At 38.6% G+C, this 14,711-nt stretch overlaps 1 protein-coding gene across 1 annotated transcript in view; it reads left to right on the top strand.

Annotated features, from left to right (window-relative positions):
- LOC306803213 (cytosolic phospholipase A2 epsilon-like) overlaps nt 1-13,007 on the top strand; it is a gene marked incomplete at its 3' end in the record, with an annotated part of 30,241 nt that extends 17,234 nt beyond the window's left edge. The window contains exons 7-19 of the mRNA XM_079308335.1: nt 205-365; nt 623-715; nt 1,231-1,268; nt 1,903-2,038; nt 3,518-3,654; nt 4,111-4,333; nt 5,733-5,847; nt 6,363-6,500; nt 9,534-9,641; nt 10,517-10,708; nt 11,115-11,281; nt 12,401-12,587; nt 12,799-13,007. Of these exons, the coding sequence (XP_079164461.1) occupies nt 205-365; nt 623-715; nt 1,231-1,268; nt 1,903-2,038; nt 3,518-3,654; nt 4,111-4,333; nt 5,733-5,847; nt 6,363-6,500; nt 9,534-9,641; nt 10,517-10,708; nt 11,115-11,281; nt 12,401-12,587; nt 12,799-13,007 (1,904 nt within the window). The remainder of the gene's footprint in view (nt 1-204; nt 366-622; nt 716-1,230; nt 1,269-1,902; nt 2,039-3,517; nt 3,655-4,110; nt 4,334-5,732; nt 5,848-6,362; nt 6,501-9,533; nt 9,642-10,516; nt 10,709-11,114; nt 11,282-12,400; nt 12,588-12,798) is intronic.
- Between the last annotated feature and the right edge of the window lie 1,704 nt (nt 13,008-14,711).

Below are 14,711 nucleotides of genomic sequence, written 5' to 3'. Positions count from 1 at the left end.
TTTAATTTGCTTTTCTTCTCCTCCTATTTCTTGTAATGTTCTCTTGCTGGATAAATAGAGTTTAGAAGCATTTAAGCATTGTTGAAGCATTATTTATATATATATTTCTATATAAACTTCTGAAAGACTATTTAATGTTCCATTTCTGGGATCATAGTCATTAACTTCTCTGTATATTTTTCATGTTTGGATTTCTTTTTTTAGAAAAAGACTTCTTGTTTTCAGTGAAGGGGTCATATGAGAAGAGCCAGACCCTGTCACTGGGCTCTTTCTGGCAACCTCTGAAGCCCCTGAACTTCCATTACATCAAGTACAACCTGTCAGAGCTGTGTATGGCTCTAGCAGAGAAGCCTCATTTCTGCTCAGTAAGTGATCATTAACTTGAATAAGCACAGTAAACTCATGGTTTTCTACATTGCCTGAGGCAAATGGAAAGAGTTTGTATTTTCAATAAAGAGCTATCTTTGATGAACTCTGAAACAGCATTGTAACCCCAAAGACATGCAAATATTAGATGCCAATTTGAAAACTGCTGGACAGGGACCACATTTTGAAAAAGTAAATTGGAGACAGTGCCTTTGTATGGTGTAGACATTAAATATTTTTATACGTTATTTTTCAGTGTACTTCAAGTGAAGACAAAAATGACTACTATGCATCCCTCACTATTCCTCTGGATTCGCTTCCATTCAGTGAGAAAGTGGCAGTGGCAAAGGTGATTGATACCAACATTTTAGAATAAATGTTAAGCTATAGACCGAAGATCAATGGGCCTGACTAATTAGATCAGTGTGAAGTAGGGGTTTAGATATTAACTGTTAGTACCCTTAACTTTCTAACAATTCCTAACAGTATGGACCTGTACATTTTCATATGAACTAAACAGAACAAAAAAATCACAGCCAAACACATCACAAAGGGATTTCTGTGGCCACCTCAGGGTCCAATGCAGATCAGAGCAAATGCAAATGATGAGGCAGGATGGAGCACACTGGCAGAACTGGTGCTGGTTTTTTACTGTATACTGCTCTCTTTATCTTTAGTATAAAACAATATAAGGGAAATAAAGTGGACTTGGAGAAGTTTTAAGATTTAAATGGATTTTCTGATTATTATGGCTTTGAGGCTCAATGTGGCTTTTAGAAAAAGTGAAGGGCTTCAGAGCTGATGGTGAAGAAAAAACATTAAATGATCTCAAATGTTTATATTGTGTTTTGATTTCTTTCCTAGGATGAGATAATCAATTTACATGTGAAGTCAAATGACTGGTAAGAAATTCTGTCTTTGGCTTTTGTGGTTGTGAAAAAAATATGCTTTTTTGCCTTCTTACCTATTTCTGTAACTAAAGGAGAATATATTTAGTCAATGATTATATTTACCTATTCACCTATGTCATTACCCATGTCTACAAGGTGGTTAACTGTGCTAGGTGGATTTCCCTGTTCCACTGCTATATAGAAGTTCAGTTTAGATGGGGAGAATAATGTTTTCTGATTGCAACATCTATAGAGCTATATATTTAAAAAAATATGTGTTTACCTTCCTTTCCTTGCTTGTAAACAGTACTGAGCATTTGTATTTACAAAATCTAGAGGTTCTGGGGCAAGAAGGCTTAAATATTACACTGTTTATAGTATCCATATATGGATTGCAGTATTTATGTTAGACACTTCTTGAAAATCAGTGTGGTAATAAAGAATATTTATTTCTGTAAGATTTTGCTACTATTTGCATTTCATCAGCCTTTTCTCTATGCAATTTTTGATGTGCTTTTGTGGGGTCACAGTAGCAGTTTTTCTAAGCCTATTATTTTCACAATAGAGTTGCAACTTGTAAGCAAGCATCCAGATATTAATTTTAAGTGATTCTGCATACCCTGTTTAACCCTGGACTTTGTTTGAGGTCCAGAAACTTAGATGTTCGCTTGGAATTTGATTTATGTATGGAGGAGAAAAATTTCCTACAGAAAAGGAAGAAGTTTGTGGCTTCTGCTCTGAAAAAAGCACTACATTTAGAACATGAGCTCCAAGATCATGAGGTATGGGGAGGACCAAAGGGACTGTAACGTGCTGTGTAACAGGAATATGTTATGTTTGTAGCCTTTTTTGCATATGGTTCCTTAACTAGCCCTGAAACATTTACTGCACTGTGTAAAGCACTGAGGAATGCTTTTCTTCATTTTCTGCTTTAGATGAAGCAATGTGAGAGCCAGGATGGTATTAAACCCTCTTGATACACATTTCTCCAAAAAATACAATGCCATAAATTAGAATTTTTTCCTCTGTTTCTTTTTCATCTGTGCATTATAGACCTGGATAGTCCGACTTTTTTAGCTGATCGTTCAGTCAGCAAGACTTCATAAAGGTATTTTATCAAATTTTTGGAGGGAGAAAATCTAACAGTTAAAGTGGTGCATAATACTGGCTGATGAGAAGGGGTCTTATTATAGACTCTCTCCTCTGGTGCTCATCATCTCAGCTGTAGTTCCTCAAAGAGAACAAACACATTCAACATTTTTTCTCTAATCTGCTTGTCTGAGCTAGGGTTCATATTTGTTAATGTCCATGCTAGTGTGGGGATGGTTGGTGCTTTAGGGAGGGACATGGTCTGTGCTCAGGAACTTGAAAAAGGAAGAACCAACTTGAGAGCTGGTTAAGTTTTCTTCATCTGTGTTTTCTCCTTTGTCCAAGACAAGTGGACTGAAGGCATTTTAGGTAGTATATGACAGCATGGTTTTAGACATTATAAATTATGTTCCTGCTCACATCATATTATACATTGTTTCTCATTGGCACAATAGTTTCAATAAAAAAACCCCAGCAGTTTCTTAAGTATAAGAATTTCTAGGGGAAGTAGTTCTAACTACTATTTTCAGATTTTCCAGAAAGAGAATATTTCCTTATAGTCAGGTAAATCCAAATCAGAATACTTTGTTTTAACCTAAAATGTTCAATTTTAATCAGGAAACTATTGAATATTTCTTTGATGCAATTGTCTGGAAACGTGTGTGGAAAATGTCAATGGGCTCATCTTCTCTCAGTGGGTTTCTTAGAGAAATTTGTCTTCCTGTAACATAATTCAGATTTCCATACAATTAGGCTTCATCACTGCAATTATACACCCTAGGTACTTTGTAGGAAATGTAATCTAGCTATTATTCTTGACTTACAGAGAGGATTAGTTCTGCTCATTATCAAAATAGACCTCTCAAGAGAAGATGTTTTGCTGAGGAAAATGCAATCTAATATTGAAATGCCTTGAAACAATAAGTTTTGATAAGCCAGCGTGTGAAAATTTGCAATCAAAAGTGATTGACTTTGATTAAAATCCTCAAAATCAGTTAGGTTTGTTAGTTTTTCTTCCCTGTGGAAAATACAGAGTCTTCATTTTTTTCTTCCCTGCTTGGGGAAATGGTGAAATGTTGGAATTTTTTGTGAGACTGACATGCTACATTTCACTTAGCTCTGATCACTTGTGCTGGTAAAAAGCGTGTTGCTTTGTGTTGATGACTAAACAGGTACCAGTTGTAGCAGTGATGACAACAGGAGGTGGCACCCGGGCACTGACGTCTCTGTTAGGCAACTTGCTGGGTCTCCAAAAGCTGGGTCTCCTGGATGCTATTTCATATATTACTGGGTCATCTGGTTCAACATGGTAAGGAGATCTTGAACAAAGACATCACTTATCATCTCTGTAGTCTGCTGCGCCATGTATTTATTATCTTCATTTTTATAAAGCAAGGCATACTGCTTCAATCTCGAGCTTTTTTTTGTTGCTGCATTAGGAAAACATTGCCCAGGCCAGTGAATGGCCAAGGTGCTGCTTACAATTTTCCTTGATTCTTTGTTTCAGCTCGAGGATCTTTCCTAGAGGAGAGTGCAAATCACAGCCTTGTGCAAAAACCTTAGTAGCAAGGATGATTTTTCCCCTCAAGTTTCACTACTGATTTGGGAAACTCCTCTAAATCAAAAAATCTTTTCAACAATAAACTAATCCCAAAATACGCTTTTAAAGAAACTCAGCTAGTTCATTTGATGTGGACCTTAAATCTAAGTCTAAAAAGTGAAAGTTTCTCTGCATATGAAAATGCACCTATTTTCTTTTCCCCAGGACTTTGTCACATTTGTATCAGAGTGCTGACTGGTCACACAAGGATCTATCAAGATTGATTGGTGAAATCCGCAGACATATGACCAAGTGCAAGCTAAGCTGCTTTTCCCTAGAGAGCTTGAAATACTATGCAAAGGAGCTAAAACTGTGGAAGCAAGAGGGATACAAGATCTCCAGTGTTGATTTTTGGGGACTTCTGCTGGAAAAAGCATTAGACGATGGGGTAGTGCTTTTCCTATGCTTCCTCTAACAGCTGCTGAGTACTGTTGTATGGAAAATGAAGCTCCAGGGATAGATGCCTGAGAGCCTCCCAGCATTATCCAGCAATGATTGCTGATCAACAAAGGGGTTTTAGAATTGTTAAGGTTGGAAAGGCTTATGTGTCCAACTATATCCTATCACTATCATGTTCACCACTGACCCATGTCCCATATACACAAGCTTCAAACTTTCACAGATGGCGATTCCACCACTTCCCTGAGGAACCTGTTCCAATGTTGGCGAGTTTTTCAGCAAAGAAATTTTTCCTAAAATTCAATTTAATCCGCTTAGAGTACAACATATGTCAATTTCTTCTTGTCTTATCACTTGTTACTTGGAAGAAGAGACCAATCCCCAGTTGTCTACTACATCCTTTCAGGAAGTCATAGAAAGTGATAAGGTCTCCTCTGAGCCTCCTTTTCTCCAGGCTTCACATCGCCAGCTCCTTCAGCTGCTCTTTGCAAGACTTTTTCTATAGACCCTTTCCCAGCTCCATTGCCTTTGCTCCATGTCCTTTGCTGGACATGCTCAATGCCTTTCTTATAGTGAGGGGCCCAAACTGGACAGAGCCTGTGAGGTGTGGCCTCACCAGTGCTGAGTACAGGGGAACAATCACTGCCCTGTTCCTACTACTATTGCTGATACAGGCCAGGATGCCATTGGCCTTCTTGGTCACCTGGACACACACTGGAACATGTTCAGCTACTGTTGACCAGCATCCCCAGGTCCTTTTCTGCTGGGATGCTCTTCCCCCAGCCTGTAGTGCTGGATGGGGTTGTTGTGACCCAAGTGTAGGACCTGGCACTGGGCCTTGTTGAACCTCAAGCAATTGGCCTTGGCCCTTGATCCAGCCTGTCCAAATCCCTCTGAAGAGCCTTCCTGCCCTCCAGCAGATCAACAGCTCCCACCCAACTTAGTGTTGTTTGCAAACCTGTTGAGAATTTTATCCCCACATATCTCTTAATATATAATTAGCATCTTCTGTAGAACAGAAAATCTATGTTTCCTTCTACAAGTATGAGTATTTGAGTGCCTAACTAGAGTCATGATCTTAGTTTATTTCCCTCTGTTCTTTCCTGTGAGAACAAATTTCCATTTAAAGTGTATGTTTTTACAAGGAAGAATAGGGGACTATTTTTTTTTTATTGTCCTACAACTGTACTTGTATTTAAATAAGCCTATGTGGATGTTTAAATGTTTAGATCACTCCTTGGTTAAAAAAATATTTGGACACAAAATGAGTTGAGAGAATAACAAAATTAAGAGGGAAACAGCTATGTGTTTTGCTTTACTCTTGGAAGCCCATATACTATGCCAAGAAGGTCCCTTGATTTTACTCTTTGTCTTTCATCAATTCACAGAAAAATAACCACAAACTCTCAGATGAGCAAGAGGCATTGAATCAGGGTCAAAATCCCCTACCTATCTACATGATCCTCAACATCAAAGAAGATTACAGTCTTTCAGAGTTCAAAGGTGATGGCAAAAATGGGCTCATTTGGTGTTCAAACTATCTGCATTATCAGTACTTCAACCTCTTCTACAGCTGACCCATAGCATTTATAAACAGTTTCTTTTCCTCTTTTCCTCCTTCTTTTCCATTTCCAGACTTTATGCCTAGACTATGGAAGGAACTTCTCTTCTGTGGGGCAGGAGAAATCTTGGGAAAATGTTTAAGGACAGCCAAGGTACTCACAAGCCTTAGTTCCCCTGGTGGGGTAACTCAGGCTGACCTCTCTTGGTGTAAACTTCACTGATGTTCTCTCTGGAGAGGGTCACTGGAAATTTCTGAATGAACAACACTGCACAACATTACTGAGTGGGTGGCTGACACCAGTTGAATGACAACTCTTTACCCTGAAGAAGGACAATCTGTGGTCACCCCACAGATAGAGTTTATCCTCCAGCTGCCTTTTTGCCTTTTCATCACCCTTCCAGCAGGGAAGTATGAATAAGATTATGATTTAAAAGTTTGTTCTATGTCTCTGCAGAATGGGTGGAGTTTACCCCTTATGAGGTTGGGTTCTTAAAATATGGTGCCTTCATTCGTGCAGAGGATTTTGGCAGTGAGTTCTTCATGGGTCGCCTGATGAAGAAGCTTCCTGAGTCCCGAATCTGCTTCATGAAAGGTGATGTGCTCTATTGCAAAACTCTGAATTGCATAAATATGTATTTTGTTTTTAATGTAATGCAAACCCTACATGTTACAACCAGTGCCCTGCATCATGCAGGACTGAAACCAGTTGTAGATCATGTTGTTCTTGCCTTTGACTGAATTCCTTAGGCAATGGAGATGGGCTAAAAGTACTGAGAGGAAATTTCAAACTGCACTATCACTGTTGCTTTTGTCTTGAATAGTGATGCTCATGCCTGATGCTTCAGGGCTACTTGAAGAGGTTAGGTTCATTTTGAACCAACCAGAAGCAGAGTTTCACATGAAAAGCATTTGTATTTTGAAACCAAAATCTTAAAATCAAATTTGTCTGTGAACGGCATGATCTTAGACACCCAAGCAATGTTGTTACTGAGTTTATTATAAAATACAGCAATTTAGAGTACTTTTATGAACTGCTGATACTTTTGCAAGTTTAATAATATTCTAAATCCTTTGTAATTTTGCTACCATGATAAATAATTTAAATTTATCATTCTAAATTCAGTAAATTGGGTAGCACCCAGCAATAAATGAAAAACATATTTTTCAGGTTTTATGCGATTCTTGTTTAATTTTGCTTAATACTGGAAGTATTTTCTACACCCCTTTGTACATTGGTTCTGGGGTAAAGTTGTCTGCAGACAAGTCTGTCTGCTCTTAAACAGATATTTGACCTGTAAATAAGCATAAGACACAGCAGGACACCAAGAATACAGGTAAAAAATGGTTAACTTATAAAGTGAAAAATCTATACAACCAGCAACACCATGCTGTATTCCTTATTTGGTATTCAGAGAAGCTGTAAATGCCTGTATTATTCAGGAGGAGTCCAGAATAATATTGTTCAAAACAGGAGACTATAGTTGGGCATAAGAAAGAAAAGACTGTCACATAAGCACTCTGAATTTCACTTAGCTGTGCTAAGAGCTTTTAGTGATATCATGATTTTAGAAAAGAGTTGTCTGACAGAAAAGACTCAGAAGAAAACATAGGAGCCAAAAGTATGAAATGGACCTGAAAAGGGCAGGAGAAATTCATGCAAAGTAAATCCCACTGGTGGCTCTGAAACCCAGTGGTTTAGATGCAGCCACCAGTACTAGAAATCCCAAATCCAGGAGCTTTAGCTACTGGAGAGTATGCTGGAGAAGAGATCCCTTTCTCTTTTCCTTTCTCTTTTACTCTTCCATTAAGTGTTCTGTGCTGACTGTTAGAGGTGGGAGGTAGGTCACAGAGCTAGGTGGGACTATAGAGCCTTCTTCTGAGTGTGTTGTCCTCCACTGCAGCTCCTTAATAGCAGTGGGGTAGGGTGTTCATACCGAGGTGGCCAGGTAGAAAATACACCCAACACATCCAAGCTGAGCTGAGCTCTGTTCTCAGCCTTGGCACCAGAGCCTGCTGATCCCACAGCCATCTATAAAGTGCATCTTTATAAAGGATAAGGTGGAGAGTCAAGCAATGTTGCCATCTAGTGATGCCACATGTGATGCCCTCTTGGGTTACTATTAAAATGTGCTATTAGTTACAGCTTGAAGTTTGAAGATAAAAGCAAGGTGTCATTTGCAGGGAGAGGAAAGGCCTTTTGTAAGAGCAGTGGCTAGAGCTGGAAAGACTGGATGAGCTTATGGGGATACAAGGCCTGCATGTTTCCAGGAGAAAGGCTGGGGTGAATAAGTGCTTGTTTACTCTCTTCAATTCTGTCAGCCTAGGAAAAGATATCACCCTCTTTACATTTCTTGCTTCAGCCAATACAGGTACAAAGAAAATTCAGTGCAAGAGGTTAGGACAATGTTGCTATGTAATTATAAGCAAGTTCTGAGGAGACAACAGTGTTTGAAAGTCATTAAAATGCAGGAACAGTGTGTAACTCCTAGGGCTGAGGGAAATGAACCAGAAGAGTTATAGAGTGAGAAGAAATCAAGACAGGAGAAACCAGACGAGTTGTCTTCTCATAGCAGGGTTGGACAGAAGCTTCTCAAGCTGCTGGGGAATGAGGTTGTCTTGACAGAAACTGGCCAGTAATTATGTGCAAATGAGTCTTCTGGACAGCTAATGATAGATCCAGAGAGCCACAATCTGATTTGCTGATTATGCATTTCTAATATTTCTTAAGTGAGTCTATTCTTACAAGTACTTCCTGTAAAACAGAAGGCTCTTGGATTTCTGTCCCACTCTAGAAACAAGCCATGTTTTAAAGGGAATTGTATTTCTGTTAATAATTTATGGGATGAATAACTATTTTATTGTGCAACTCAAGTTATTGCATCCTGTACAATGTGTGGCTTTTGCAAAGCTTTCACTGGTAGAGATTTTCAAGGCAGAGCACAGTGCTGCCTTCTCTGGTAGAGTTCCTCTTGGGGCTTGTGACAGAGCTGTGGAGGAAGAGATACTTTTCAAAATCCAAGAGACTTTCAGAGATTTCAGCATTCTGGAGACATTTTTATATGTTCTTTTATGTGGGACAGCAAAAGTGGGAGAAGCACTATGGGAATGAGAATAACAAATGGAGGATAAGGGTCTTGCTCAAAAGACCTTGTGCAAAGAGAAATTTTAGAGGGACAGCAAAGATGTCTTGTATTTAGAGGACTTTTCTGCAGACTATCCCAGACTGTGCTCTAACCATTTGATTCTTGACTGTCCAAGAGCAGCTTCCAAACCTTTAACTGAGTATCCACTTGTATATGACATACTTTGTAGACCAGACCCTTATTTTATAAGAAATGACATGGTTTGCTCACTTATGACAGTTGCATATAGGATGGGAAATGCTGGTTTATAAGTGGCAATGAATTACAGAGGCTGAAGGCCTCACACAATGTTTTAAACTATTTAGGCTCCTCCTTGTGGACAGAATGCTAGCTGCTGAGAAGATCTTCATATAGTTTTTGGTGATAATATGAGAATCTCGAGGCTTTCCAATACCCCCTGCAAAGCTGAAAGATTATTTTTAAGGGATATTTTCCATTAGAATGTTTCTGAAGCCGTTTCCCTGTTCTCTACCATTGCACAGGCCTCTGGAGCAATGTCTTTTCCTACAACCTGTTGGATGCCTGGCATTCATCGGATCCTACACAAAGGCGCTCACTGAGGTGCACCCAACACAGCACTGTTGATATTGGTTAGTTATGTTTCTATTTCTGGTTTACCTGTTACCTCATAAATCCAGAGGCTTCATGCTGTCAGCTGTATCTAACTAGGTTTCCTCTCTGAATTTATTCATAACAATATTATTTCCATTAATCTCTCTTAGACTGAATTTATGCCAATACAAAACTACTGAAGGTTTTAAACAGGTTGTCTTTGCCCAGAGCCCTCTGGTGAACCTCCATGTTGTAATAAACACCTTGGTGCTGTGTTCTCCATCTGCCTCAGCAGCTGGTGCTTTTCAGACTTCAATTACATGCCACTCCATTTCAATTTTCATTGATCTTGTTGTAAATCTATGTGTTTTCAAGAGGCTTTGGTTGTTCTATCTGTGTTAGAAGACATTTAGTGAGTTTGGTTTATGGGTTTCTATCACTTTCTCCATGGAAGTGTTGCAAAGCCCTAAGCTCAGTAAGTGAATAAATGCATGATAGAAAGTCATTGGCTCTCTTCCCAATCTCATGAGGTACTGTCTAGGACAATCCTTTTTCTCTGTTCTTTTGTGGATGTCCCAGTCTCCTGACAGTGTTTAATTTTTTTTTTTTTTCCAAAGCTGATTTTTATTAATTTTGAAAGGAACAGGTCCAGATTCTGATCTGTGAGTTCTAAAAAAGAATGGACCACTTTTTCCAGGTTTAGCAAGTTTGCTGCCACTCTTTTTCTCATGGAATAGACTTTACTGAAAATTGATTTTCTTCTTATTCCCATTTTGACATTCATTTATTTGTATGTTGCAATGTCTTATTAGGATCTTCTTTTCCCTACCTAATATGAGATGCCTCCTCTTATACTAAGTATTGAAAAGAACTGTATCAAAGCAACAATTTGTTCACCCCCTCTATCTTTCAGGAGAAGAGCCTTCTTCATCAGATAGGAGACATGAATTGGAGACTTACTTGGTCACCCCTGAATGTGGCATCATGGGCATCATTCGGCAGATCCTGACAGAGAGGGTGATGGTTTCAAAGTTCCACAACTTCCTGAAGGGGTTCCAGCTGCACAATGAATACCTTCAGAGCAAGAACTTCTGTATATGGAAAGGTAAACATCCTTGAATATAATTTTTTGCCTTCTTAGATGGTTGGTGTTTTCATCAGTGAAGAGAAGGTGGACGATGAACATTTGGAAATTAATGTTTCAAGATAACTAAATTTCATACAGTCAAATCAGCTTCAGGAATTTCCTTGACTCCAGGGCAAGAAAATTACTGCTCATCTGAGGTGGAAAAATAGCAACATGAGAAGTGAAAGAACTCTCTTTTTACCTTGAACAGGTCTTTTTCTTTTTTATGTGAAGGCTGAATATCTGTAGTGTGTCAGGGTCTTTAGGAAAAAGTAAACATAATGGAGAGCCAAGAGACATTTTTCCTAAATTTTCCTTATTATTCAAACAACAGATGTACTGTTTCTTCATTGAATCACTTACCATTACAAATACTTCCTTTTAGATACTGTTCTAGAGCATTTCCCCAACCAGCTGACAGAAACAGCAGAGTTCTTGTGCCTGGCAGACACAGCGGGATACATCGACATCAGCTATCCACCACTCATGAGGCCAGAGAGGAAAGTGGATGTTGTCCTGCACCTAAACTATTCTTCTGGATCACAGACCTTGGTGTGAAAAATGCTCCCTCTTCTTTGATAAACAACTGCTGCCTTTTAGCCCTCCTTAACTCCTAAAGATTCAGAATAATTTCTGGAGAATAGACTGATTCTGGGAGAAAAGTATCCTTGGTCTACAGTTCCCTATGCAGATGCTTAGATCTTGGAAGTGATGCTGGTAAAACCCCCAAGAACAGAAGTAATAACAGATTTCTAAATATATTACATTAATTAATCCTCTAATAGCTAAATGCTGTCTCCTAGACCTGGGTGCTCCTGTGATCTCCATTTGGCTATCTAGATTACACTCACATGGAGTGTTTATCTGGTACTGGTTGCCATCACTGATGAACTCGTTATAGTTGTTTTGTGATGCTCATATAAAGTTATCCACATGTAGTGTAATTAGAAATATTTTTTCCAGTTGTCTTTAGAAAAATAACTGGATTTTTTTTTGTTGTTCAAAATTGTGGAAAAGAATTGTCCTTTGACAATATTTGCTCTTCCAAATACCATCTAATAGCCTGGTCTATAATTCCTGCTACTAGATGTGGATAAGAAAGAAATTATTCAGGACTTAAATTTTCATACATGCCAACCAGACTCAGGAAGCAAACTCCTACTTTCAAAATTTGCTAACACACCTGCAAGATTAATGTTTCAGTTAAGATGATATTTGCTCCCAGATCACTGTTTGGTTACATCACTTTTCAGAACCATCCTAAGGCATCTAAGACAGAGACTTTTAAATACTTTATGCAGAGTAAAAAAAATATGTAATTTTGCATTTAAAAACTGTACTATTTCAGATTCTTGTCCATTCCACTTGTTTCAGGATTTTCTCCAGAAGAGGCATCTTTCTGTATCCTAAGCTGCTAGGCCACCCTTCCTGTAGTCATCGACATTTTTAACTATCTTGTAGAAATAAAGGCTAATGAGGAGAAGGAGGAGGTGGAACACCAATCAGGACTGCAAATTGGAGGCTGAGTCTCATTAAGAGACAAGGACAGAAAAAATATTGACAGCGAACCTTGCTCCCAAATATTTGTGAAGGTCTTTTGATGGAAGCATTAGGAAAAGTGGTAGAATTGGCAGAATTTCTGACCTTTTCTTCTTTTCTATCTGAATTCAGCCTTTGGAAGAAGCCTCCAAATACTTTCAAAAGCAAGGAATCCCATTTCCTAAAATTCACATGAGTGAAGAAGAGAAGAAAAATCTAAAGGAATGCTACATCTTTGAAGACACAGAGACCCCAGAGGCACCAACTGTGGTGTTTTTCCCTCTGGTGAATGATTCCTTCAGAAAATACAAAGAGCCTGGTAAGCCATGGGATGGTTCTCTCACCACCTGGAAGCCCTTTGGCTGTGGGATGGGAGACATGGTGTAGGGTAGTCTCCTCCCACCCTTCTGTGCCTCCCATGGGAGAGAAATGAAAATGCCAAGGCATGAGGAGTAATGTTGTGCCCCACCTGGAAAGTGGGAGGTGGAACCATATCTGTGCCCCACTGATGATTTTTCTTTATTTGTCAGGTGTGGAGCGCAGCCCTGCTGAGATGGCACAGGGCAATGTGGATGTCTCCACCATTTTTTCCCCCTACTGCTTAAACAGCTTCACCTACACAGGGGAGGAGTTTGACAAGCTGATAGAACTGACCAGCTACAACATCCAGAACAACCAACATCTGATCCTTCAGGCTTTGAATTCAGCCATAGAGCAGAAACGACAGCACAAAAAATAAACATGCACCTGAGTTTCAGAAAAATATCTGCATGATTTTATTTTTTTTTAAATTCTTCTCTGGAGAAGGATCAAAAGCAGTCTTCAAATGAGCATAGTAGACTTTGGAAAGTAAAGACTTGTTTCAGGCTGTGGTTCCTCTCTACCACATGATGATCCTAGACCAACCAATCAAACAAAATAATGACTAGACTCCTGCTTTATTTATGTTGGATTTCACTGCCAGTTAACTTTTTTTTCATGGGTATAAGCAGTAAATTGAAGGTCAGAAGACATTTAGTTTATTGAATTTTTTTTTAAATGCATGAATCTGGGACAGCAGTATAAATTCTTTCAAAATTTGTTATAATATTAGAAATTGTGAAGACAGATGAACTACAGATATTTAATTTATCCCAAATCTAGTACAACAGAAAAATGCATGATAAATGTGGATTTCAAAGAACGTGAAAATTGTATTTTGCTATAACATCAGCAAGAAATTTTTCTAGAAATAACATGCCAAGACAAACATAAAAGATAATCTGAGACTTCATGTGAAAAATACACATTTTCTATACTTCTGAATTTAAAAGTTTTATAACAGTAGCAGTATTTAGTTTTTGAAAATCTATTGAAAACTACTGTTTCAAGCCATATTGTGAGTCAGGATCAGCTCTTCCAGTGCAGGTATAATTATCTAATCTGTGGTTCTGCTTTCCACTGAACATTCATGGTATTTAGATGATTCAGCTCAGTATCCATGTCCTGTTAATTTCAGTGTTTTTAATAATATTTCTTGTCATCATGAGATGGGAAGCTATGAGAATTAAAATATCAAAAACAGAGAGACAGATTTTGTGGTGAGAAGGCAAGTTGAGTGCTTTACACAGATAGCCATGGATAATTCATGGGTAATCTCATGACTTTGTCAGTCCCTGCCTGTCTAAAAGCAATATAGGATATATGCAATTACTATAAATAGCACTAGGTAATTTGTTGAAACTGCCATTTTTGAGATGAAGACCAAAATAATTATTTGCTTTAGGAAGAATTTTAATAAGATAAATACTATGTAAATCTGTTTCATCACAACAAAGATACTAATCTAAAATAAGAAGATATAATGCTTCAGTCAGTATTGGTTGCCCTTAATGACTTAAAATTTAAATAAAATGCAACAGCTTGTCAATGCTGAAGTAACATGTATTGACAAACACAGAACTATGAATAATATATCATAGCAAAAATAGAAAATTAATTTTTAATTCAAAATGAAACATGAACTTCTAAAAGGCTGAAAATTTCTCTTCCTTCTTGCTATCATTATCTGTCTCACTTCCTTCAATCATTCCTTTATGCCTTGTCTTCCTATCTTTTGCTGTCTTTATTCTCCCCTGCTCACCTCTGATGACCTCAGCCCCCTTAGGGGTGCTGTGTCCTTACCCCAGCTGCTTTTCCAGGCCCTCACACCTTCATGCAATTTGCAGCCTGGGTTCAAACCTCTGGTGTGCTGAAATGGCTGTTTACTTGTTGGTGCTCATCAAGGGCTCCCCTCTTTGTGATCTCTGGTGCTGAGTCATCTGGTCCCTCTTGGCATTGCCTCTCCTCTGTCCCAGCTCTACTTTGCTCCCAGGCTTCCCTGGTTATCATTATGACAACCCCATTTGGTGTGACACATGTGTTTGCTACTTCTCCCAACTGCCCATCTTGCAGCTGAGGTTTT

The sequence above is a fragment of the Erithacus rubecula genome (genome assembly GCF_903797595.1).
Source record: "Erithacus rubecula genome assembly, chromosome: 6".
In the NCBI taxonomy this organism is placed as follows: domain Eukaryota; kingdom Metazoa; phylum Chordata; class Aves; order Passeriformes; family Muscicapidae; genus Erithacus; species Erithacus rubecula.
The sequence above is the reverse complement of the archived record's forward strand: the minus strand, read 5'-3'. Positions and strand labels throughout refer to the sequence as shown.